Source organism: Tiliqua scincoides, chromosome 4, assembly GCF_035046505.1.
Source record: "Tiliqua scincoides isolate rTilSci1 chromosome 4, rTilSci1.hap2, whole genome shotgun sequence".
Taxonomy (NCBI): domain Eukaryota; kingdom Metazoa; phylum Chordata; class Lepidosauria; order Squamata; family Scincidae; genus Tiliqua; species Tiliqua scincoides.
The window spans coordinates 189862096-189888999 of NC_089824.1; the positions used below are offsets into that span (position 1 = coordinate 189862096).

At 42.3% G+C, this 26904-nt stretch overlaps 1 protein-coding gene across 3 annotated transcripts in view; it reads right to left on the minus strand.

Moving 5' to 3' along the window:
* Positions 1-26904, minus strand: part of NDRG3 (NDRG family member 3) — a 61443-nt gene that overhangs the window by 3619 nt on the left and 30920 nt on the right. For 2 of the 3 annotated variants that reach the window (XM_066623408.1, XM_066623409.1), the window contains exons 4-16: positions 11274-11379; positions 10958-11078; positions 10318-10380; positions 9953-10013; positions 9404-9490; positions 8380-8436; positions 7472-7575; positions 6596-6661; positions 5523-5574; positions 4309-4356; positions 3293-3328; positions 3142-3193; positions 1503-1541 (exon numbers count right to left, since the gene is read on the minus strand). In XM_066623408.1, the coding sequence (XP_066479505.1) occupies positions 1503-1541; positions 3142-3193; positions 3293-3328; positions 4309-4356; positions 5523-5574; positions 6596-6661; positions 7472-7575; positions 8380-8436; positions 9404-9490; positions 9953-10013; positions 10318-10380; positions 10958-11078; positions 11274-11379 (892 nt within the window). The remainder of the gene's footprint in view (positions 1-1502; positions 1542-3141; positions 3194-3292; positions 3329-4308; positions 4357-5522; positions 5575-6595; positions 6662-7471; positions 7576-8379; positions 8437-9403; positions 9491-9952; positions 10014-10317; positions 10381-10957; positions 11079-11273; positions 11380-26904) is intronic. The other variant, XM_066623410.1, reaches the window with a different exon arrangement.

Sequence of the window (26904 nt, forward strand, 5' to 3'; positions counted from 1 at the left end):
TTCCTGTAGAGTCAAATCCACGTATAAATAGGCTGGACCTGTATTTCTGGTCATGACGTGTTTAATGGCATCATTTCTGGCTACTAGCAGGCATCAAGAATGGTATTTGAGCTGCTGAATGAAACAAGTTTGACACCCCAGTAATCCCTCCTCCTGTTTCTGATATTCTCCCCTACAAATGCATCCCCCCCCATCCATTTTACCCCTTAGGCTTTTTCATTTGTACCCCTCCCTGCCAGCCAGTGCCTCCCACCCTCACACTGCCCTGTAGTGTAAAGTCTGGAACCCTGTATTTTTCTTATAACATACTGCTACACTCTCAAATGAAGCACTTGTAAAGCGCTAAGGAGAGACTGCCAGCAGTGCCTCACAGTGTGATCTTGTCCACTCCCTCCCTGTTCTGAGCAGAACTGTGCAGCAGAAGCAGCCCAGATCTCCTGAGCCAGACACTGTCAACTGCTCTGCCCACAAGTTGCATAGCTGTGGGGTGGAAGTACTGTGCTCTGGGCGGCACTCTGTTGTGCCCCAGGCAGCCGTCAACTGCAAGCGGCCTACATGACTGTCCACTTTTTTCCCCCAGAGTGGAAGAAGCAGGTAGCCACTCAGAGTGACACTCAGTTGCTCCGAGAGTGGCTGTGAGGGAGGAGCAGGAGAACATGCCTCCCTCTCAGAGCCACTCTCGGGGCAGCCGAGTGACGCTCCGAGCGTCCACCTGCTTCTTCTGCTTTTTTTTCCAAAGGGTGGTCGGTGTGCAACCGGAAGTAACTGCAGTGATATCATCGCGTTACCACAATTACTTCTGGATCAGGGGGTGCCATTGGAAAGGGCAGCCCTCAGCGGCACAAGAACCAGCTTCATTGCTGCTGCCCCCATATCTGGTCAGAGATGGCGGTGTATGTTTTCAGGGACGGACTGCTCTTTGCCCAACTGCCTAGACATTTGCAACGAATGAATTTCTAACCAAGAACGAAGTGCTTCTTTATGGCCATCACCTGCTTAATGATGTCACTTCTGGCTCTCAGCAGCTGCCATGAATCAATTTGGGCCACTGCATGAAATGAGTTTGACAGCCCTGGCCTGGACCAAGACAGGCATAACTGGCACTTTATTCAAACACATTTGTAGTCATCCTTCTGCTACATAAACCACTTTGAGAACCTCTGTTCAACAGTGATATACAAATAAAAACTGTGTGAGCAACCCCCTTAAGCCATTTCTGCCCAACACTGTATATACACAACAGGGACCAAATGTGTACACCTGTGGGTTGGGCAAAAATGAGTTAAGAAAGTCAGAAATCATATACTTCACTCCTGGATTAGCTGCAAATCATGCAACAGGCAACCAAATGTAAATGGAAAAACCAAACTGTAGCATACAAGGTGTACAATGGGAAGCCCTAGAACACAGAGGGTCACCAGGCCATGCTAGAAGCAGGGTAATTAAGAGAAAAAGAAAAGAAAAATGTAAGTCAGCCAAGCCAGATGCACACTTGTAGGTACCTGACTCAGAGCTCAGGTGGCTGAGCTGCACATAAGGGACTAGAAGCAAAGAGAAGAAAGGGAACGGGAAACATAGTTAGTCCAGTCATGACGTCTGGAAAATAAGCTTCCTGAGCAAAAAGCATGAGTTTATCATCCTTCTGGTTCGCAATTCCTCTTTGGGTGAGGGTCATCTGCTACTTCTACAAGAAGCGTGCTAAAGTATATTCTCTTTGGCCTTCAACATGTGAAATGGTTTTCCCAACCCTATAATTAGCTTCCATGTCAGAATATTCTCTTTGTTTATAAAGTGGTGACGGGAGCATGTGCTTCGGCAGAAGAGTCGCCCTCAAGGAGCCGTTCTGCACAGCACTTGCCAATAAATGTTAACTGTAGTAAAAGTCAGGCTTGCATTCTGCATGTAACTAGGTTAATTATGGCACTATCAATGAATTTTCAGAAGGGAGCCGAAGGCCAGTCGGTTATTGAGGTCAATACATTTAATCACCTAATACTGCAGTGCTTGAAATAAGAATCTCCAATTTGCATATTTTTGATCAAAGCAGGACACCAGCAGATCAACAACATTTGTCATGAACTTTAAACTGCCAAGACCTCAGTTATGGCTGAAGCATAAAGAAGGGTTATTCTCTGGAACAATGGTTGACAAATTTAATGCCACCACTGAGAAATTGGGGAAGCTGAAGCATTTTAAATCCACACAGCAGAGGACAAGGAATGAAAAAGCCAGAATGAAGCACATAATCAGACTGGTCAACTCTCTAATTATAGGTTACACCTGTCAGGTTTTTGGCATCCCAGGCTTGAGATTGTTATTAGCCAGGATGTGGCAGGAGGTCCTGATATCTGGGCCTGGTGTGAAGCAACCAGCAAGGCAGCACAGCTGATACAATCAACTGTGCCTGCTGCAGGTGGGAGTCACGTGACCTGGGGAGAGATGAGTATTGAGTCAAGTAGGCTATGGAGAAATGGTGCAGTGCACCACTGGACAACCAATCAGAGTGGGTCACAAGACTGTCTCGTGATTATGAGGTTGCCCTATTCTGATTGGCTGGCCCCAGTATATATGGGGCAAGCACAGACTTCTGGGTGTGGGTTGTTGTGGTGGAGTTTCTGCGTGCCGTGCTGCTGGTTTGTATACTGATTTTGGACTGCCTTCTTGTGACTGTGACCTGCTGTATCCTTGACTTCTGGACCATTTGAATGACTACTCTTCTGCCTGCTCCTTTACCAATACATGCTCCTGCAACAAACAAGCCTGTGTCTGCTTCTTTGGCTCTGTTTGGGATCGCCTGCTTCTTGTGCTGTCTTCCTATACTCCCGAGCCACTCTGCTATTGGGAAAGCAAGGGCTATCTTCCCCTGCTGACCTGACAACACCTAGCATGATAATGTGCTTGACTACATTGCAGAAATGGACAAAGCCCAAGTAATATCACACAATGCACTTCCATGGTTAGACAAAGCCTTGTTCAGGTTCATACACATAGCATGATGTAGGAGCGAAACAGGTCAAGGGCACAGAAGACTAGGACTCTTAACTGAAAAATTCTGCTACATCAACAGTTTAGTGGGAGATCCATGATGGCTAACCCTTCAGCTAAAGCTTCTCAAAATAATAGGGTATTCTCTTTACTTACTGTAGCCCATTCCTTGCACAAAGTACTTGAAAGCTTCAGTCAGTTTCCCAGGCTGAGGGAGGAAGAAAACAAAAGGAGACACATACACCGTCAAGCATTACAGTCAAGTCAAATCTGACTCTAATGTGTGCTAGACTCATTCGGCACTCACTTGAACAACCTGTGGCAGCCCTCCACAGTCTGCCATCTACAAGAGAAAGAGAGAATATTGAAATCCATGTAAACGACATTTAGTTGAGAACATTTTCAGCTACAAAGTTAAAACTGACTCAGCAGAAACAAAGCACTGTGACATCTTAAAGTCTAACAAATTTATTTTGCCATAAGCTACCAGAAGTACAGTCCATCAGAGGCTTGAAGTTAAAATCTCAGAGTGTGTGTGAATGAGCATGTGTGCAGATTCAAACAAGTACAGAGAAGGGGAAAAAATGCCACCACATTTTTTTGAAAACCCCAAAGTCAATACCAAAAGGCCTAGTCAGTTTATAAGCTTAAAGGTATTCAAGATAAGCCTAGTAATAATTCACAGTGAGCAATTAACAGCTTCCTAGCAATCCTAAGCCATTTAACTCCATAGTGTGATAAAAACTCATTTCTTCAATTGAGGCCTGTGGAAATAGATAGTTCTGAGCTTACTGAAACTCAAATTCAACTTATTCCTTATCTAATCTCTTTGGGAAGTTTTCCTGTTGAACAATTGTCATACTGAGATTGGAAGGAGAATTTCAAGGCTTGTTCAAGCAAGTGGTGATACACAAACTACAGCTCTATAAAGAAGCATGACCTTTATTTCTCAGAATGCATAGCTTTCTTGGGGAAATGAAATGCCTTGTATATAAGAAGTGGGAGTCAAGTAAGTCATGACTATTGGTGAAGACTACCAAGGCTAAATAGATCTACTAAATTGGATTAGTCTCTACTTTTGGACTTGGGACTCTGAGATGAAAGAAGACTACCAATAATACCCATTCTTGGGTGCTAGTTAGTACAGTTCTAAGGCCACACTGTTCGAGATTATGAGTACAAATGCAGGTATCCTACTCCAATCTCCAAATTCCTTTCTTAAATACTGAAAGATGACAAACTGATATATTCCAAGAGATCTCTGCTGAAGCCACACAGACACAGCTCTAAAATGACAACTCACAACACAACTGCTCATCATACCTTCAAGAGTGTTGTGTTCATTGGATCCAGCCGTGAATTGCATTCAACCTACAAGGCAAAGAGCACATTTTATTTCATTACTGTGCACCCCCAACCTAACTGAAGCCACAGGGCATGATTCAGAGTCCTCACTAAAGATGTAATAGGAACGCACATCAGTTTCAGCAAGTTACAGAAACAGAGCATTTGTTGAATTAAAATGCAGATGCAAGTATCATTCACTTTAAGAACAAAGCTGCTACTGTGATACTCTGCTGACAGGACTGAGAGTTCTTCCCAGTACTTGAGTTAAATGGAATTGTTGATGTGACCCACTATTAGATTTTAATTTGCTTTCATGTGAAGGATACATTAACATGTAGACCCAAAGAGGGACTGCAATCTGTTAGGACATCAAAAGCCAGGGCAAATCCAGAGTGTTGTACTGGAGAGCCCAATGCTCAAATCCCCACTCAGCCGAGAAGATTAACTGTGTAGATCACTCACTCAGCCTAGCCTACCTCACAGGGTTGATGCAAGAATAAGCGATAGTTCTTATTCTGCCCTGTTCTCCTTGAAGTAATAGTAGGACTTCAAGGTGATAAACCGAAACATTGAGAAAATGGTCTGGAAAATTCACAGCAAGACAGCACACATTGTGGAAATACTCAACATGCATAATGGCAATCAAAGGTGGAAATGCAAACTTCATAATTATTATAGCACCCAGAAAGGTTGAAGTGGGGGGAAAAACTCATTTGACTTGAAAACAGCAACTGGCAAGAATCAATAAAGCCAGTTCACCACGTCATATGCTGATGCTATTTTTGCTCACTTGCATCCGAGAGCAAAGAAGGAATGGACTGAACTGAAAAGTTATTCAACACATGTTGCCTTGTAACACTGGAAGCGTTGTGCAGATCAGTCACCATCCTTTGCCTTACATCATTGCTGGGATCTATCTAGCTCAGACACTAAGGTAAGTATTCTGAGTTCAACTCCCACCCCAGATGCATTCTAAGATGGAGTAGGGTAAAAGAGTTATGCCCAGTTGTGTCAAGCAGCTACTAAAGGTAATCTATTGTGTATAGAATGTTAACAGAAGCATTTGAGAAACACTGCTTCAGCTGGTTGTCTGAACTTGCAGTGTCCACCAGGGCCTTGCAAGCGATGTAGCAAAAGATAAAATGAAGGAGGGGAATGGACTACAAAGCAAGATGACTAGGCACACTTACCACAGCTTCTACTGCAGGTGAGCTGTCCCCAACCACTAATAAGACAGGGCACCTGGACAAGAGCCACAGTACATAGTTTTACTCCACGCACACAGCAACTCACCCTCTCCTCGATTCTGTTCTCATAGATCCTGGCCGGTTTTAGTCCAACACTTGTAAGAGTTCCATGATTTTAAGCACCAAGACTGCCTACATGCAGCATTCAATAAAGCAACTATAAACCAGGGTGTCAAGGGCACACTCCATCATGCGCTTCTGTTGCACAATCCCCATTCTTTTCAACATTTATTCTGTGCCATGTTTTCAACCTTCCAGATTTGCCTGCTGGTATGCCACAATGCACACACTACTGTTGTGTTCACAAGGTCCTCTTGTTTTATTATGCTGGTGTTCTGTACTACGATACTTTCCACTATTAATGTTCAGTTGCCCATATTTTGAGCAACAGAGCTCAAGAGCTTCCACAGAGCCACTGTGGAAGAATCCTTACTGCAGAAGAATCCAGATGAGCATAACATTCTCTCCAGGACTGAGCTCTGAGTGCTTTAGAGTAGGAAGCAGCTGATCACTTTGCTGATTGGACAGGGGCTTGTAATGCAACAAACCCACCTCCTTGGAAACTGTTTTTCAAACTATGTATTTCAAAGAGTGTGATTTTTAGAAGGTACTGAGTAAATATTACTTTGGATAAGCCTGCAAGTGTTGCTTAAAAGGAAAACAGGGAGGCTAACCTGATGCATAATTTTTTATGGGCGCAAGAGAGGGGAAGGAGGGTGCAAACAGGGTTTGATTGCTGATAAATATATCAAAAGTCTGAAGGCTGGGAAAGGGGATAAAAACAACACAGCAAGTCCTCTTCATAAGGTGCTCCTGTACACACTGATGCAGTGTTTGTTTGACCCTTATGATTATTTCCCTCCCATCTGCCCCCATTCCTGTCATCAACTGGTAAATCCTCCCGATGACCTCAAAAGAAAAGAAAACTGCATGGAAGGTTATGGTAACATGGCTAAATGTAAAAGAAACTCCACATCATTTCAGATCAGGTCTCCCAGTTACCAACAGCAACTTACTTGAGAGTTTTTGCTGTATCTTCATTGATACCCAAGACTGGTCTCTCAATGTCCAGATCTCTACGTCTAGAAGTAAAAAACAAAGCTGTTATCAAACACCGGAAAGGACATTGCCAGCGCAAAAGTCCTTGTGGAGTCACTGGGAGTACCTACTGTATGCACATCACACTTGCAAATTTGGATGCTACTGCACATTTTAACACTTACAAGAGCAAAGCCAAAGATTACACATTTAGTGCTTATCAAGGTGATTTGCGGTACAGTGTGCTTGCTACCCATGCATTAGACATCAGTGTTTCTGGAGTTGAGCTGGTGTACTGTAACAGCTAAGAAACTGAGCTGTGACTTGGAACTTCCTTAGTTTAAGTCTTATCTCTGCATGGCAGAGACAAGACTTAAACTAAGGAAGATCCAATTCACAGCTCAGTTTCTTGGTTCAGTAGATGAACTCACCTAGTAAGTCTGCTGTGGCCCTTGCACTTCTCTAGCTTAATGTGCACTTCCTACCAACATCCCTTTCTTAAACCCAAGCGCTCAATTGCACCTGCTTTTTCATACACTAGAAAGGAGCACAATAATGAAGCAACCAGAAAAGAGAGGTTCTCTGCCCAACACATCTCAACTAATATTACAGGATCTTATGGCAGGAGTTCTGGATCCTACACTGAAGAAGGGGACTTAGGAAAACCATGTCCTTGACGCACACAAGCACGTTCCTTGAAAGCACAACTTAACTGGCATGCTGTGGCAGGTATTAGGCATACTGGATTCTTCCCACATATCCTGGCATCTGCTGTAGCACTATTTATACCTACAAAAAAGCAAAGGGAGAAAAAGCACACAGGTTCTATACCAGCCAACAAGCAAGTCACCTACCCATTATAAGAGGTGACAAAGAGCTGCAGGTTGTCCTGATTGATGTCCTGTCCAATATGCAGTCGGTATGTCTGGATCAGCTCCAGATTAGCTTGCAATTCATCCTGGGAAACAATATTCTGATCAGTTGCTTTGTCACCATGCTATTTTTTTAAAAATATGATAGAAGGACACCATAGGCAGCAAGGCGGAAGAGCACTTCATGCAGAGTACATGTAATGTGCTGGTCCCTTTAAGATTCTGACTGGGTTTGCTGAGGCTGTAGTTATTCTGCCCCACCTGATGTAAGGTTGTGATTGTTGAAGAGAGGAATGCGGTCAGCTGATTGGAGCATAAAAGAGAAGGGAAAGAAGGAGGAAGGATCTTCATGTTAGCTTCATGAATGATACTTTTTTAGCTTGGGACTTGCAGGTGAAAATATGCTTCTCATATATTCTTGTAAACTGCCTGTCTGTGAATTTGAAATGTGGAGGGATTTATTATTGCTAATAAAGTGGGGGGGTATTTTGTAACTCTTGCTGGTTGTTTTTGATTTGTATGAAGGAACTGAGCACTCCCCACCCCATCCAGCCCTTTTCTCCTTTCCTTGTGAAAAGGAGCTTAAGGCCAGTAACCCAGGAGATGGGTTCAGTGGCAAAAGCACATGGCTGCACAATCCCTGTACAATGTTTGACATGCGTTAATGTGAAAGGAAGACAACCCTTATGCACAAAGAATATCCCACTGTCAGATGTTCAGCAATATTGAAAAGTTACAGATCATGTAACTGGAAGAGGAATGTCAACACACTTCTAAATGCACCCCTATACCCATCCAACAACCTCAAACTGAAAACATGACAATGTCTTTTTTTTTTTTAATTACTGAGGGCAAAATCAAGAACAGTTCAATATATTTAAGGCACTTACATGACCAAAATGGTGAGCCAAGACAATGTCCACAATGTTAGTAGTCCATCCAGAAAACTGAGGAAAAAACCCAAAACATCAGCACAGCCACTGAGTTATTGGTGCAACACAGTCATTGTACTAACACAGGGCAGGTTAAGTTACACAAGAATGGTTTTTGAGCCAAGCAATGAGTTCAATCCCTGATGGGGTCTGACCTCTGGAACACTTCCCTCACTCACATGAAACAATAATTAAAACCCTACATTTGCAGTTGTAGATGAAGTTGTTAGCGGCAGATACAACAAGCTCCTGAAGCTAAGCAAGTTCTTCATTTTACATTTTACATAAAGTTTACATTTATTTTAGCAGTGTCCTAGTAAGAGACAAGCACAAAGGATGTGAAGTCAGTCTCTTAACAGTTCATTAAAAAATGTTAGTGCCTTTCTAAAAAAAAAAAAATTAAACTGTAAGAGTATGCACATATAAAAGGCTTGAGATAGCAATTACTTCAGAGAATTCAATTTCACCATATTTTATAGGAGAGATGACTAAATCTCAACATGCCAGTCTTTATTATCTTGTTTATAAGTCTGGGAAATAAGTCCAACCCCTTTTTTCCCCAAGCTCCACATATGCATGAAGCATCAATTTCCCATAAATATCAAAGACTACTCTTTTGCCTCAGTCCACATGAAACTATTGTTTTTTCTCATTTATCAGCACTTCCCCCCAGCTGTAGAATGTGTTGCTAGGCTATTTTAGAAGTTATGCCAATATACATCCTATCCTTTATGTATTGGTGTACCTTACAGCTCAATGTTAGCTTTATGGCTGAGAATCTCTAATACTACTATAAAATAAGTAATCAAGATACAATTCAGTATGCAAGACTGATAAGCACATCCCCCTGTGGGCTTTGCAATCAAAAAAAGGAGGTCACAATGTTGTAATAAAATTACACAATGTTCCAAGCATTTTACATACTCTCTTAGTAATCTTATAAGGTAGTAAGCATTATTATTATGGAAGAGTCATGCCTTACCTTGGATGCTGCCCAGTCAATCCAGCCTTTTGCACATGGGTCAATATTAATAAGCACCAAGCCTTCTACCAAGTCAGCATGATTCAGCTAAAAATTAAAGGAGCTTTTATATTCCTAAATATTTATACTTTAAAATAAGAATTAGAATGAACTAACAAATCTAGACTACAACCACTATAAAGGGATCACAGGTAGCACAAGGTTTAGATATACGCTGATGGACTCTCTCATATAGCTTATATTCTCTTTTCTAGCAATCTTAACTGGCAATGAACTAGTTTTGTCATTACAAAGCAAACCTCTCTCGATAATGAATGGGAGTTAACAGCCTACAGGGAGTTATCCATCATCCTGAATTACCTGCCTAATCTTTCATCAATTCTTTATGAAATTCCTTCCTCTAGAAGGATTTGGTACATCTGGGATTCAAGTCATTTATTCTTGCCAGCATCTCTCACTATAGTACTTCACCTTGCTACATGTGATTTACAAATGGGAGCCCAGCACGGGTAGCTGAAAGAGTGAATTTGTTCAGTAAGAGCCACTTACTGCAAACTTGCTAAGGATGTAAGCACCCGCTCCAACTCCAATACCAATTACGCTTTTCAGGCTGAAAGAGAGCAAGTTCAAAGTGGAAAACCTCAATAATGCCCAGCACCATCTAGATTAGACACTTTGTAACCCTCTCCCAGTAAATCAAGAGTATCATTGTTAAGCTCTGCTAGAAACAGTAGTAAAGAATAAATGGGCACGTAAAGATTTTACGTGTGGTCCCAAAGAAACTGTACCATCATCCATCCTTCCGCAATTTCAGCATAACTGTCTCCTTTACTTCTGGTTGAGCATTAACTAATTGCTACCCCAAGTAGCCAAAGAATCTAACTAGGAAGGTCTGGGACTTTCTGTGTACTCACCTTAGGTGCGTAAGAACAGCAGGGAGCATTTCAGCTAGTTCATCAATAGTGGGGTACTGGTATCTGAAATATAAAATGGTGGTACAAGTTAAGAACAGAGGCCTTCAATACAGCACATAAATTAATTCAAAACCTGAAAGTTTTATTCAAAGACCATGTAGTCAAAACACATATAATTCTGGGAGGAAACCATAGCAGTTTCACAAAGATACAACCTGCAATTTGCCAGCAGGAAGAGAAACTTGTACTGACTGAAGCACATAGCTAAAAGGCCAAACTTACTAGTAGTAAGCATCATCAACTTACTACTCTACACCTTCACCAGAGACATTGTGCTTCTTTACACTCCCTAGGTTCCCACAACTCATTGTTTGGGAGCAAGTGAGAGAGTCTACATCATGACCACTGCAGGCATTCACATATAGCCATGGGAAGTGTGGCTCTTTGTTTTTGCATTTCAAAATGTTTTTGTTAGGACTGCATTGGCTTATCACTATCATGAGGAAACCAAGTAGAAAAACCTTCTGTATAAGGGAGAACAAGGGATGAGATAGGCAGGTGTGTTCTACCAAAAATCCATATGCCACCCACAGGTGACAAAAGAGCTCTCCCAAGATCTGAGAGTTGCCACTGCACTTACCCAGATGGGAAAGGGGGAGCCCCTTCTTGTTGTCCTGGTGCATCAACATGGCACACAGCAAAGTGCTGGGTTATCTCCTGCATGTCTTCGAAGTTGAAGAAAGCATTGAAACATGATTTATCTGCAAGAGAAACTCTGGATATGACTGAACAGGGAAGGACCTAAACTTCCCACAACCTGACTTTTCCTCCTCATAGCAGAGAGGGATCAATTGTGGTTTAACGTGGCAAACTAAGAGACGAGAACTTGTTGCTGAAGTCATTAGTAAGAATAAGGAAATGCATACTCTTAAGTGGCTAAAAATAAAAGGACTTACGGTTGAGACCAATATCATGGTATGTGAGAATGACGGGCCTGTTTCCCTTTGGGGTGCCTCGCATAGTAACATGAACAACTCCATAAGCAGTCTCAATGTCATGCTCCTGGAGAAAGAAAAATGCAGCTAGTAAGTAAAGGAACAATTCCTGGGAAGACCACCTAAACAATGAAGCAGTGAACCCTCATCAGCAGGAAGAAGAGAGGTTGACACATTACACATGGTAAGGAGGGGGCGGAAGATGTATGCTACCTTAAGCATTAGAAGGTCCTAGACAGCCAAGTCAGGTGCTGCCCACAATCCCTTGCAGCCAGCTTTACACAATGTGAAACCATTTCTCTCCCCACCCCTTGGCATACAAACCATGCACAAATTCCCTCCATCTGTAATAGATCTCAGGTTGCACTTACAGGGAGAACAAACAATGGCAGTTTTCCCTTTAAAATGGAAGAACACTAGCAGTTATTCAAGTTTGTCCATAGCCCTACTTCCAACTTGCAGGTCCCTTGAAATGCCAAGAGAGTGGAAATAAAGAAATATGCAGTAGCTGTTATAATAGATAAGCTGGAGATCAATTCTAGACGTACTTTTATAGGATGAGGTGTGTTACTGTACTTTGAGAGGGGGCATGCCACATTAAGAAACACCAGTGAGTTACAGAAACTTAACTCGTGTAGAACATAATTGAGAATGCCTGTTACTATACATGTTTCTAGTATATAACTGGGGCTATTTGGTCTAAAATATATTTATATGGAAGTATCTCTCGCTAGTCTTTATGGATTCTCATTAAGACATTTTAAGGTTGGAGCCTAACCCACAGCATACGATTCCTCTCCAGCAGTCACTTGGTCAGTCTCTCACACATTTCGTGAACCTTCCTTCTCTTTAATGTATGTTTGCTTCAGAGAACAGCTATACAGCAAATGAGCAGTAGGAAGAACAGAACTAGGGAAATTCATTATGGCTCATCTTATTAGAGACAGAAGCACTGGAACAGACTTTTAAGTTATAGAAGGTAACTACCAATGGAAGGGGTTCAAAGAGAAGACTGAATGTTACAAAAATGTTTCTTTCCAATCCTCCTTGCCCTTAGACGTTGCTATGGAGACCCACACTGCAAACCTCTAAGATAGTAGATTTTAAAGTGGCATTTCATTTGATTAAAACCTTGGGTTATTCTTTCTAAAGACCAATTGTATATAAAATAAGTCAAGGAGAAAACAGCATACAAAAAGCTATCTGTACTTGCAAGTCGGAGACAACCTGTGGCAAATAAACATACAATATACTTTCTGATAATCACAACACAAGCAGTTTGCTACTTGTGCAGTTCACACCCAGATTTTGAAGGGCTAGTGTTTTGTGGAAACTTGGGAGAGGGGAAAAGAGGAAAAAAATGCTACTGCCCACATGCAACTATAAAAAAAACAACCTCTTCCTCATTAGAATCACACACAGGTGCATGCAGATCACAGGTGTGCGCACACACACACACACACCCTCCTGCCATATTTGCAACTCTGTACTTTCAGCGCTAGTCGATATACAACCAAGTTACATAATTATCAACACACTGTGGGTCACATATACATTGGATGTTCCACCAATTCATATGACTTGCACTGCAAATTATAGTCCACACAGTGTTTAAGAGTTAAGCTATTTGGTGCTACAGTTTCCCTTTAAGCAGGTTCTTTCATTGGAAAATTCATCTTAGGACAGTGCTGATGAAGTATACAGATATTATATCCCTGACCCCACCCCCAGCCCAAATACAGGCTCTGTCAGTCACACATGGGAACCTAGGGGCTGGGCAGGAAGAGAGCTAGAAATGTGGAGAAAAAGCTGCTACAGGTAATCCTCCAGCACAGTTTGCTGTATGATTGCTGCAGCATGTCTGTCTGGAGTTTGACCATTTCACCGCCGGCAGCTGGGCAGTGCAGCTATACAACACAGCAACTGTAGGTGTTCTCTCAGAACAATTCTGGAGAGGGTAAATAAGGCAGGAAGGAAAAATTATCATCTTGATCCCATAGCAACACACACGCACACACCCCACATATTTAAGTAGTTAAACCAACAAATGTACTTTAGCTCTACAGATACCTCTTTAAAGTTTAATGGAATCAAGACAACATTTACTATGGCAGGGTCAAAATAGGTACCATTAGGGAATGTACTACTTTAGGTCAGCATCCTTAAAAGCATTCAAAATTGGTCAGTACTGAAATGGAGCAATGCACAAGTTAAGCTATACTGTCTGAACAAACTGACGTTTTACTGACGTCGCTTGGAAAACATTTCAGCCAAAGACGGTGTGGGTAACCTTGATCTGAACTGGATTTAAGACAGCAGGTGGCACCAATCTCCATTTTAGCCTGCAATGTTTCTCTCTCTGGGTGGAGATCGCAGCCCTGCTCTAAAGATTCATTCGGTGAACATGGTGTGAAGTCTGATTGTTTTTTCAGGATCAGCCTGCTGATGACAATCGGTGCGAGGCTAGCACATCTGCTGTATAAGACTATGTTTCTTTCACATCTGGAGCTGTGAACAAGCTGGCATCATAATGAAGGGAAAAAATGGAGGAAGAGGTTACACAGTATCTGCAGAAGGTTATGTGGAATGCAAGTTAAAATGACTGGAGCTATATTGAAGGCAAAGAGACTTAATTAAAAAGAAGCAAAAAGTTTAACAAAATGTATTAAAAAACAGACCAACATTATTGATCCTAAGTGTAGACACAGAGACCCGCAATACAGCCTTCCAAAGTAAACAAACAGGGTAACTTTGAGGTGTGTGAGAAATACAAGAGTGGGAGGAGGAGGAGCCAACAGTGGACAAACAGACATGTCCCCAGGTGGTCCTGGGAGACAGTTTGTTTTCCCCCAAATACTGCAGGTCTGAAGAGGACCTAAAGATCTTTGTTAGGAGAGACAAGATCTTCATCGGTACAGGTATCTGAGAAACTGAAAGCCCGACGGGGGGGGGGGAGGCTTTCTTCTCAGAGAAATCTAACCATTTGTGACAGTATTGGGGGAGGTGCAGTGATCTGCAATCAAGCTGCTAGCTCTGTGCTGAGATGCCATATGGAGGGGGGGAAAGCGTGAAGTGTAAAGTTTAAGCTGGAAATTTAACATAACTGGAAGAATGAACACACCCTATATAAGAAAGTGTAGATCTATCTGACTCTGTTATAGAGATAAATTATTAAAGATATTACAGGAGAAAAAATGGAAAGTAAGAAAGAAAAAGAACCGAGGGGTAATTTGAGGGTTAAAGAAAATTGGAGGATTCATTCAGCTAATAACAATGGCCCAAATTTATTTGAAGAAAAAAAAAACGTATGAAATTGATAAATAGAATTTGAATGTATTAAAAAAATATAGCTGGAAATGTAAACGTGTGGAAGAATTGTTTTATATGTGGTTATTATGTCAAAGAAAAAAATGTAATTAGACTGGAAAATTAGATTGGCGTTGATATAACAGGTGATAATTTTGGTAATTAGATTTTTTTGTTTTAATATTAATGAGCAATTGAAGTTAGTTTATGCTTGGTAGAAAGTGAATATTTAGAAAATATAGTATAGGGCATTAGGGAAAATTATTGTATATTATATAAATAAATGGATAAATCAATAAGAGGTAGAAATAGATGAGTAAGTAGATTAGGAGATATAGTATGATTAATTAGTAATGGTATATGGTATTTAGCACTCCTAAATGTATGTTATATGTTTGTATGTCTGTGTGTGTTAATAAAAAAATTATTAAAAAAATAAATACGAGAGTGATTCAGAAATAATGCACCATGCTTTAGAGGCAATTTATTATAAAAAGAAACAGGCGGTTTAGTTTTAGAAACCATGACAGGAAGCCTAAAGTGTATTTTAGCCTATAAATGCAAGTATTCAGTTCAACATTCCTTCCCTTTGTACAGCAAGTTTTGTGTTGGCTTACTGCAATTTCAAATGTTGGTAAGTCATCTTGCAAGGACAGTCTCTTGAAATAAAGGATACACAGATATAACCTATGGTCTATGTGCAAACATTTCAGCTGGTCATTGTAAAGTAAGTATGTCCTTAAAGAACTGGAATGAGTTTACGAGGAGAGAAGCTGCTATAGAGGACAAGCAAGGCTCTAGAAAACAAAATAGAAGGATGGTGGTTGCATGACATCTACTGTAGAACTCTAGCTTCTGTTTTTTAAACACTAACTCCAAATTCACACTACTGCAGAGCAGAACTTGAACATAGACTGCTTCGAATGAAATGGAAACCAGAGATGGCCGGGGTGGGTTTCCCAACTACGTACTGTTGGCATCCTTCACTCTCAGAAGACTATGGTATCACAGTCTGAATGGTGGTTCTGGAACAATGTCCTCTCCAGTGCGCGAAGCCTGGGTAAAGTAGATATGGAAGATAGACTGTTTTCCATGCAGCAAATCCTCCCTCTCCATGTCGCTGAAATGGTCCAATGGAAAGGCAGAAGCCAATACGGTTGGTTCCAGCGGCGTTGCAGGAGTTGCCAGAACATGACTGTGTTCAGCCATGAACTGCCTCAGGGACTCCGGCTCCGGATTTTGCCTCGAAGTTGACTCCTGAAGCCTTTTCTGTAACTGGATGTAGCCACACGGCAGTGGAGGTTTGGGATCAGAGTTTTCCTTCTCTTAGATGAGCTGCCTTCCTAGGCTGACGAGTCCCATATACCCGGTGGCTGTTTAGTCGCCTCTTACGACAAGTACAGCCAAACTGAGGGCCTATTCTTAGCCCCCAGCCCCCAGGGGTTTCCCAACACACAGGATAGAATAATAAGTTTGGTGTGATCCAAAGATCCATGCCAACACAGAGCAACTTGCCAGGACACAGCCAGTGATCTTAAGACATAGCAGTTTTAGCTACTGCAGATGCTGTCAGGCTGGCAACAAGCAGAAGGAAGGTAATATTCCAGGAGTCCTTTTAACACCCAATCGCATCAGCCAAAAAACACCCTGTAGAATAACTGCTTGTTTATCCTGCTTTACAAAAGTATTTAAAAGACTCTGCTTTGGCACAGCATTTGATCGCTACAGACAAAATTTCAAAGTTTTCAAAAACACTACCAGAGCAAAGCAATTTTAGTTGCAAACACTGGGGACAAGCCAGGCTCACTTGGTTCCAAAGGGTCTTAGGTATACAAACTCTCTGTAGGTTGTGCCTACTTTAAAAAGAAACATTTTGGATTTAGTATTAGATCAACATATTACAGCTTTGGTTCCTCATTAGCAAGGAGATGTTTATAATGCAACAGTACCAAACATGATTAAACAAGTGGGAACTCTAATCTGTGTGTCACCTAATTGCATGCTGGTCATCTATGCCCAATCTCACCATTCCAGAGAAATTTGGGATTGAGCAGGCACACGATTCCCTGTCTGGTAGGGGGCAGAGCCCCACTGGCACACAGGCTTGTATCTCACAGTTTGCAGGACAGATTGGTTCCAGCTAGCAACCCTTGTCCACCCTTATATTTTTTACAGTCTGAGATTAGCTGGTTGCCTCCGGAGTCATGTAGGAATTTTTGGCTATTCCCTTGACTGGCCTCAGTGGTCAGAATTTTTGTCAACCTCAGACTGTGTGGGGATTAGTGGTTACTTTTACCTCTTGTCACTCTGTGTTTTTGCAGGTAGAGTGTGGGCCAGGGAGACAGGTGCAAGTAGTTGATGTGCACCCCAAGGTCAACAATGGCAATGGAAAACTGAGTATTAGGAGCCTCATGATTTTGGTTTCAGGGGTCACTTCAAAGTCTGGCTTGGGGGTCTAGTGCAGCGCAGCTGCCGCAACCCTACTGTGCTAGCGTTGAGAAGCACAGGCTACCCAGCAACAGGACAAAGCGTGGAGGCAGGGTTTGCATGCCCATTCTGGGGAACAGACATCAACTGCTGTCTTGCTTTCAATCAGCTACCGGTACTTGAAGAAATGAAGATTTATATGATCTTCTCCTAGTGCAGCTTTTCTCATCATTCTGTAGCTGTCTGTGAATGAAGTGGTTCTTTTCTCTCAAAAGCTTATTATCTTGTTTGATTATTGTGGGGTGTACAGGCAAATATGTAAAATGCTAAATTTTACAATCCACTGATCAGTACACTCAATTTGGCAGTGCATTCAGTAAACCAAGGAAACTTTACTTCTACTCTATGGTAGCCATTCAGTAGATTGTACTAAATCTTTCTTTTGACTATCATAGCTCAATTCCAACAACCTCTTCATGCCTTCTACTATTCATTAACCCAGTACCAATCTTGCTACTCTTCTCATTTCATCATTCTTCCTTGTCCACTTGAGGTTCCATTCAAACATTATGAAGGGCACTGGAAATTTTTCTGCAAAGCTGCAGCTCCTTATTGAAATAAAGGATGATTGCTCATGACATGAACTGACACCACTGCATGGCTACTGTCTATGCCACATGCTGCTCCACATGATCAGTGGTTTCCTAAATATTATGGCTCTTGAATGAGAGCCACAGAAATATTTATATTTTATAAATATAAACTATATTATATTCATGAGGCAGCTGTGATGCTTAAGTCTACTCGGAAATGGAAAGAGCCCCAAGCAGAGACTGTATCATATGTGTTTTGCAAGTACATTGTTTTAGGATTCCACAGTTTTTCCTTATGCTCTCAGGTGATAAGAATGTGAAGTTCCCATTAATGTCATCATGCAGGTATCTACTCCTTCCCAAATCATAAAGTTGTGTTCTGAAGAGTCATGTCCCAGACTTAAAATTGGCACACCTAGCTAAATTATTCATATCCATACACGCAGAAGAAATATTAAACAGAAAAACAACACGTCTAGGCAAGCAGGCAATGGTTTCTATGGCATTCTGTATAAATAGATCAAAGTGTAAATTAGAGTGATGCTTTGTGAAATCCAAGTCCTTTCTGGAGATAAAAAATGTGCAAGCCAGTAACAAGTTCTCAGATACCAGCATATCATAAAGGCCAGTCAGCAAATATTCCTGCTTCTCTGTACAGTTTAAGCCTGAGCACACCTATTTTAGATGGTCAACACTGAGCATTGAAGGAAAATGGGATGAACCTAACTCATCCCTATGATACATATTACAGTAAAAAATTAAAATCAGGTTATGAGAATGATCAAAATTGTGTAAAATGGTTTTATGGAGCTTCCCTTCCCCAGATTATTGCAGATGACAAGATGCCCATCAAACAAGTATGTGTTCATTACCTCTGCATCTTTGGCAGACTGAAATACTGCAGTTTTGAAATGTAACACTTTGCACTTTATGCTCAGACTAACTTGCTACTAAAAATGAACTGGAACTAGGGCAGCTAGAAGAGAGAAAGATTTCTAATCCTTTCATCAACACTGGGAGATCAAAGTTGGATCTGTTTAATTTGAAAAGGTGACAGTTTCCAAAATGGGGAAGATTGGGCTCCTAAAGCATGTTGACAAAGGAAGAAATCAGAAGCAAAGTTTAAGTATCTTTCAATCTTGCAATTCAGTGGGTTGAATTCAAAGCAAGTCACTCATCATGATAGGCAGCCCAATGCTGACTAAACCCCGATGTGGTGATGCAGTGGCACTAGTGTGGCCTCCACATTCTGTGGGGAAGTTTTGGCTGCTGGAGGTCTCCCTGGTGTAAGGGAAAATTTGTCCCATTGCCCCAGGGTGGTGGTGGTGGTAGTAGTAGTAGTAGCAGTAGTAATAACCACCACAACAACAGTATTTATATACAGCTTTTCAACAAAAAAGTTCCCAAAGCGGTTTACAGAAAAAAAAATCAAATTACTAATGGCTCCCTGTCCCAAAAGGGCTCACAATCTAAAATGCTGGTAAACCCCAGCAGCTATAAGGGATCAGCCTGAACCTTCTAGAACACAGGGATGCACTATCTATTTACTGGTTTGAAGGTAGTGGTCAGTACCAGCTATTAATGCCTAGCAGTTATAATGTCTGGGGGCATCCAAATCACTTCACAAATATTGCCTCAGCAATCTTTACAACTTGGTAGGAGTTAAGTAAATAGCTATCACTTCGATAAGGCAGATGAGACACTGAGGAAGATACAAAAAGGTTCACCTGGGGATCTTGGCTCATACCTGAAGTTACATGTGAACCAGGAGTTCACTGGTTTGTACTTATGTAGTCAATCCAAGGCAGGTTTATTCAGAAGCAAATCTCACCTTGTTCATTATCATTCACTTGCAAATTAGTGTACAAAGGGTTTCAGACCTTAGTTACTAGCTGACAGAAAGTGTCATTAAGGTATGAAATGATGTTATCACCTGCAAGTGTTAATCTAGCACACTGAGGCATAAATTCTCTACAGGGTCATGAATTCTCCTTTTCATCCAAGGAACAAGAAGACCAGTTACCAACTAGAAACCAGAGAATGTGAACTTGTGGCAAAAAGATTTCACAGGGAGGAATTCGTAAGTGATATACTCATACCCAGCCTTCCACTGCAGTACAGCAGAACATGTTTGGGAGCTATACCATCTGGATGGTGAGCATTCACCATCAAATGCCTCATCAAAGATAGGATCTCAAAACACATAGACAAACAGGCCTTGCTGAGGGAGAGTCAGCATGGCTTCTGTAAGGGTAAGTCTTGCCTCACAAACCTTATAGAATTCTTTGAAAAGGTCAACAGGCATGTGGATGCGGGAGAACCCGTGGACATTATATATCTGGACTTTCAGAAGGCGTTTGACACGGTCCCTCACCAAAGGCTACTGAAAAAACTCCACAGTCAGGGAATTAGAGGACAGGTCCTCTCGTGGATTGAGAACTGGTTGGAGGCCAGGAAGCAGAGAGTGGGTGTCAATGGGCAATTTTCACAATGGAGAGAGGTGAAAAGTGGTGTGCCCCAAGGATCTGTCCTGGGACCGGTGCTTTTCAACCTCTTCATAAATGACCTGGAGACAGGGTTGAGCAGTGAAGTGGCTAAGTTTGCAGACGACACCAAACTTTTCCGAGTGGTAAAGACCAGAAGTGATTGTGAGGAGCTCCAGAAGGATCTCTCCAGACTGGCAGAATGGGCAGCAAAATGGCAGATGCGCTTCAATGTCAGTAAGTGTAAAGTCATGCACATTGGGGCAAAAAATCAAAACTTTAGATATAGGCTGATGGGTTCTGAGCTGTCTGTGACAGATCAGGAGAGAGATCTTGGGGTGGTGGTGGACAGGTCGATGAAAGTGTCGACCCAATGTGCGGTGGCAGTGAAGAAGGCCAATTCTATGCTTGGGATCATTAGGAAGGGTATTGAGAACAAAACAGTTAGTATTATAATGCCGTTGTACAAATCGATGGTAAGGCCACACCTGGAGTATTGTGTCCAGTTCTGGTCGCCGCATCTCAAAAAAGACATAGTGGAAATGGAAAAGGTGCAAAAGAGAGCGACTAAGATGATTACGGGGCTGGGGCACCTTCCTTATGAGGAAAGGCTACGGCGTTTGGGCCTCTTCAGCCTAGAAAAGAGACGCTTGAGGGGGGACATGATTGAGACATACAAAATTATGCAGGGGATGGACAGAGTGGATAGGGAGATACTCTTTACACTCTCACATAATACCAGAACCAGGGGACATCCACTAAAATTGAGTGTTGGGCGGGTTAGGACAGACAAAAGAAAATATTTCTTTACTCAGCGCGTGGTCGGTCTGTGGAACTCCTTGCCACAGGATGTGGTGCTGGCGTCTAGCCTAGACGCCTTTAAAAGGGGATTGGACGAGTTTCTGGAGGAAAAATCCATTATGGGGTACAAGCCATGATGTGTATGCGCAACCTCCTGATTTTAGGAATGGGTTAAGTCAGAATGCCAGATGTAGGGGAGAGCACCAGGATGAGGTCTCTTGTTATCTGGTGTGCTCCCTGGGCATTTGGTGGGCCGCTGTGAGATACAGGAAGCTGGACTAGATGGGCCTATGGCCTGATCCAGTGGGGCTGTTCTTATGTTCTTATTCCCTAACGTTGCTGAAAGTAGAATATGGGTTATATATATTCTCAGAGTGAATTTCTGCTCCTTTAGCCTGCACTATACACAATTATAGTGCACAACTGTTCCACTCCCTCTCTAGCCTAGATGCATTTGGTTATACTCTGTTTATCTGTTAGGGCAGCAATTTTCAACCAGTGTGCAGCAAATAGTTTGCAGGTGTGTCATGGGAGCTTGGGGGAGGGTCATTGATTAGCAGGGCCACTGCAGGATGAGAGGCCCCTGACCAGAAGCATGATGCACCTCATCAATTGTCAAAAAACTGGTGGTGTGCCTTGACAATGTTAGTGTCTTGCTGTGAGATGAAAGTGTTGAAAATCACTGCACTAGGGGTCCTAAAAATAAAAGATTCAACTAGGTTTCACCCAACCTTTCCAGTATCCTTTTTGTGTTTTGCTTGCAGACTTGAGTAGTCTGCCAAGTTTTTAAAAACTGCTCATATTTCCATCAACTAAAGTCTTACCTGCACATTACTAATGTAAAGAATGAGAAAAATGGAGAGTGATGCCATCAATCTACTCCTAGAAGTACTGTAAACAGTCTCAACAAAGCCTAATGAAAGCCTGAAATTACACTGTTCTCAAGCTAATGAGCCAAGCTCCTAATTTGTCATTAGTCACTGCACCAATATTACAGAGGAATCTGTTGTACAGACAATTCCCGCAGCTATTCCTATTACACATCCTTCTAGCCATTTAGCAGAGCTGGAAAAAAGAGAAGGTGTGGGCTGCATAGGCACCGCCCATAGCCATGGAAAGCATATGTACAGTTTACCCACTACCTGCCTGCTAAGGCAGAGGCTGTGGAAATAGATGCTATCCATGAGCAAGCTGCTCAAGTCAGGTACCTTCCAAGCACCGTCACGTGGCCTCTGGAGAAAAGGTGCAGTTAGAGGACACTGCCAGAACAAGCTACACACAGGTACTGCTCGGAGACAATCTTCTGCCTTAAGGCCCAAAAAGCAAAAGATGAGAGGAGGAGCCATGAGAATTACTTCCCCCCCCCCAGCACTAAGATGATGGTCCAGACTGGCTCCCTTTATATCCCATAAAACTTCTTAAAAAGGGTAGAGAGGGTTAGAACTCAAGCACAATGAACACGGCAGAGGTAAGCCACCATGCCCAGAGATGATCAGTCTTGCATCCAAGAGCCTCTAAGAATAGGCACAATGTTTTCTGAACTTTTCTGTCTTACTAGCACACATCTATGTCTGTCCTGCAGGTCTCTTTTATCAAAATTCTCCTCTCAGTAGAGAAAACGTAAGAATTGTTCCGGATATTTGACAAGAAAATGCCATAACTGTTAAAACAGCCCAATGGTTAAAATCCTAACAAGAAAGGGGAAATTAAAGCCCATAAAGGAAGGGGGGAAATCAAGCTGTGGCTGCTTACTACATGTTATCCTTTCATATCTGCAGCACAGGCAGAATGGGACAGGATCCAGCTTCCAAAGCCCCAGCGATATGCTGTTTTTGGTTACCCATCAGTAACTAATGTTTCTGATGGGTTTCTTTCCAACCAGCAAGTTGGACAGAGGAATCCCATTGGGCATACAAGCAGACAATCTTGGAATGAGAGAAACCTAGTAGAGAGTAAGAGCACTGGGACTACTTTAAATCAATAAGGAGAGCAAGAAAGTTTGCCGTCATCACTCACAAAACAAGCATTATAAGTATAGCATCCTTGCTTTTCCGTATTTCAGAGTGGCATTTAAGAGCAGAGAAACAATGAATGAATACAGATTGCAGGATGGATAGCAAACATTGGCATCAAAGTCTGGTGATGCACAGAGTCCCAACTATGTATCTAGCATCATACCGATTACATTTTTGTAAGTCCCCCCACTCCCAGCCACTCCCACCATCATCCCTTAGGCCCAGAAGAGTCCTAGTTTCAATCTTCTTCCCATCTCCCTTGCATGGAAGCCCAAGTGTTTTTTAAAGGAGGAAAGATTAGCTATGCTGACGCAGTTCTCTCCATAAGTAGAAACTGTGATATGAAGACAATTGCTGGGTGCTCATCTTTCAGCTACAAATGCCTTTAAGTTTCCAAGTTTCAAGATTCCTTCCTCGCCCAGCTCTGGGAGAGCAGAATTACACTGGAGAGGGGAAGAGAGTACGACAAGGGTTCACCTTCACAAAGATGAGGTCTTTCCTATGGCTCCCAAACAACTATGATGTGTTATAATAAAAATGTGAGCAGAAGCAAAGAACTTGGAGAGATAGTGAAGATGTTCTTCCATTTCTGGAAACAGCAGCCAATATGTTTTATTGAAATAACTCCCACTCCCCAAACTTTAGAGGAATATCCAAAAACCTCCAAAAATCAGGGCTTTTTCCATTTACTAACATCAATTTATACTGGCAAGTTTTCCTACTGTAATCAATTTCTATACATGGCATAGCTATTATATTGTCAACAAAGCTTGCACAAATTCTTGCCTGCCTGGGGTTATATAACCCCCTTGTAAAAATTTACTTCTGGCGAGACAAGGAGAATAGGTCCACAGAATTTCAATTCAGTCAGTTTCGGATTAGACTGTTTTAGCTGGCCATAACCACCATCTCTGTACCCTTTTGCCTTGGTTTCTCCACTCATCCACAAACAACTGAGTTACAGAGTCAGATGGAGATGATTTGTCTAAGTAGAAATCACACGAGAAGTTAATTATCTGCACAAAGGTGCATGGTTATATCAATTTCAGTGGTATCTTGTGTACATAATCAGTTATAAGATTAGATCTTATACACACATTAGATCAAGGAAATCTGGTCCTTCACTCTCTGTAATTCTATCTTCCTATTCAGAAGTAATACTCTGAAGTTATGATGATATCCATCAGTAGACTATAATTATTTCAATTGAAAGCCTACAGAGTTGTGAGTCGATAACATGTTTAAATACACTTGACATTTTCTGTTAGCATATGGAGCAGTGGTTTTCAACCGCTGTGCCACGGCACACTAGTGTGCCACAAGGCAGCCTCAGGTGTGCCGCAGGGCCAGAGGATGTTGGCAGCAGCCTCAATGGGCCTCACGCGGCAGCAGCAAAAAAGGAGCAGCTGCGGCTGCTTTGCATCTCCTGCTGCTGAGCAAGAGGAAGGCTGCAACCCGATCCTCATTTACCTGGAAGTAAGCCCCGTTGACTATTATGGGGCTTACTTCGGAATCTGGAGGAGGTCTGGGCAGAGTGAGTGAGAATGAAGGAGCCGGGGGCAGGCAAGTAGGTAGGAAGCCAGGGAGTCTGCTGAGGCCAGCAGCCACAAAAGCCCCCTTTCCTTGCCACAGTTGCCTGCAGCTGCCCAAAGCGACCCTCCTGCCTTGCCTTTGCCTTTCAGAGGAGGAGTGTTGGGCCACAATGCTATCCACACTTTCCTGGGAGTAAGCCCCACTGACTATAATGGGACTTACTTCTGAGCAGACACACCTGAGCTAGGCTGGGCTCTCAAGTTCCTCTCCTAGCCCCACTTTCCTGGGAGTAAGGAAACAACTTATAGTTGTTGTTTATACTTGACTATAATGGACTATAATGGACTATAATGGAACTTGCTTCTGAGTAGACATGACTAGGATTGGGCTTTTGGTCATACTTTTTTCTGAAATACAGGATCAGGCAATTGGGGGTGAGAATGTGAGGCAAGTGATTCTGGACCTTTGGAAGGTGCAGACTAGTGAGGGGAGGGACAGTAGTAGAGGTGCTAACTCCAATTATGAGAGGGGGGAATGTGCCTGTGGGAGGGGGTGGGGTGGGGGAGGGGAGGAGAGAGAAGTGCCAATTGCCTGCTCATGTATTTGAGAAAAAGAGTGCAACCAAAAGCCCAATCCTAGGCATGTCTACTCAGAAGTAAGTCCCACAGGCACATCCCCCCCCCCAAGTCTTTGGCTACAATCCTAACCACACTTTCCTGAGAGTAAGCCCCATTGAACAAAATAGGACTTACTTCTGAGTAGACCTGGTTAGGACTGTGCCATTTGTCATGTAATGATTTAATTGTATTAATTACATTAATTAAAAGTTGTAATGTAGTAATTTAATGTAAGTAAAAAACTGGGAGTGTGCCTTGACAATTTTAGTGTCCTGACAGTGTGCCGTGAACAGAAAAAGGTTGAAAATGGCTGATATGGAGAGTCCTCAGTCCCAAATTCAGAACAATCCAACAAAATACATGTAGTCAAGGAAATAAAAGTCAAAATTTAGCACTCTTTTAAATATTTCAAGCCCCAAACTAATAGAACTCTAAGGCCGCAATCCTAACCAACTTTCCAGCACTGACATAAGGGCAATGCAACTCCGAGGTAAGGGAACAAACATTGCCCTACTCTGAGAAGGCCTCCATGACTGCCCCCAAACTTCAGGGTGTAGCACATGCCCCACTGGCACAGCTATACCAGTGCTGGAAGGTTGGTTAGGATTATGGCCTAACACACTTATGCAAATCACACCCAATATTAATCAGCTGATCCATGTAGGTACTTGTGACTCCTAATCAAGCTATTGTTCAATTCAGCTTTTATTTTAATACACCCTTCTTCTTGGCATCACTACTACAAGGTTATGATTTTTTAAAGGCAGACAGTATTACACATTTTCAGGAGAAATCACATTTCTAAGTATCAGCACTGCAGAAACTGAAAATAATCCTAGACCTTAGTACTAAATCTCTAGATACCTAGGCTTTTCCCAGCAGTTTTAGAATCTAAAACACATGTCTTCAGCCACTCCAGATTCAGTGCTCATGAGATTTCACATAATGAAATTTATTCCAAGCGTCTTATCTCAGCTTTCATTTAATACTGGAAACCTTCTCACTTAACAAGTATAGGAAGGGAGGAACATGACAATATGCCTCACAGATGGGGTCAGATTTAATTACACAACAGGCAGTAACCACAATATAAGGAGTTAGAAGGCAGAATGTAGCATTCAACTCTTTAAATGCAGGCACAATAATACAAACATACCCATGGCTCTTTTAGCTGTGTAGGTCACAGGCACCATCTGTAGACAGGCCCTGGAGAACATTTAATCTACCATCTGCTCAGGAAGCAGGACAAGTTGCTCTACACCCTAAGATCTCAAGTGTAGTGTGGAATAAAATGTTTAAGGCGGAAGCATAAAAGGGATCTGCACTTAGGTCTGAGAGCTGGTTTAAGACATCCCCAAAATTCACACACAAATCACCATGCTAGCTATGTTTCTTGTTTGATACAGGAACGGAAATACGGCTGCATGTATCTGGAGCAGAGAGTTCCCAGGTGGCCTCCCACTCACAAACTGACCAGGCCAGCTGAATTCCAGCAAGATCATGGCATTATGCGCCTTTAGACCAGGATCTCCAAACTCCAGCAAGCCTCTATTTGGCCCATGACTAGCCTCTGGCCTATTCAAATCAAATACGACTGGAGCTGTGCTCTGGTCACATCTGCAGGATGTTGTGAGGGTCGGAGTGGCTTTCTGAGGGTCAGGGAGGCCTCCCTGGCCCTCAGAACACACTTCAGGTGTTTCCTGTGATGTGCTGGATCTGAGATATTTACTCCAGTACATTTATGTAAGCTGCTTGTGGGGTGAGGGAATGGGAAGCCATTTATGTGTGTGCTTTACTTCTATTGTGCTTGGAGAAAT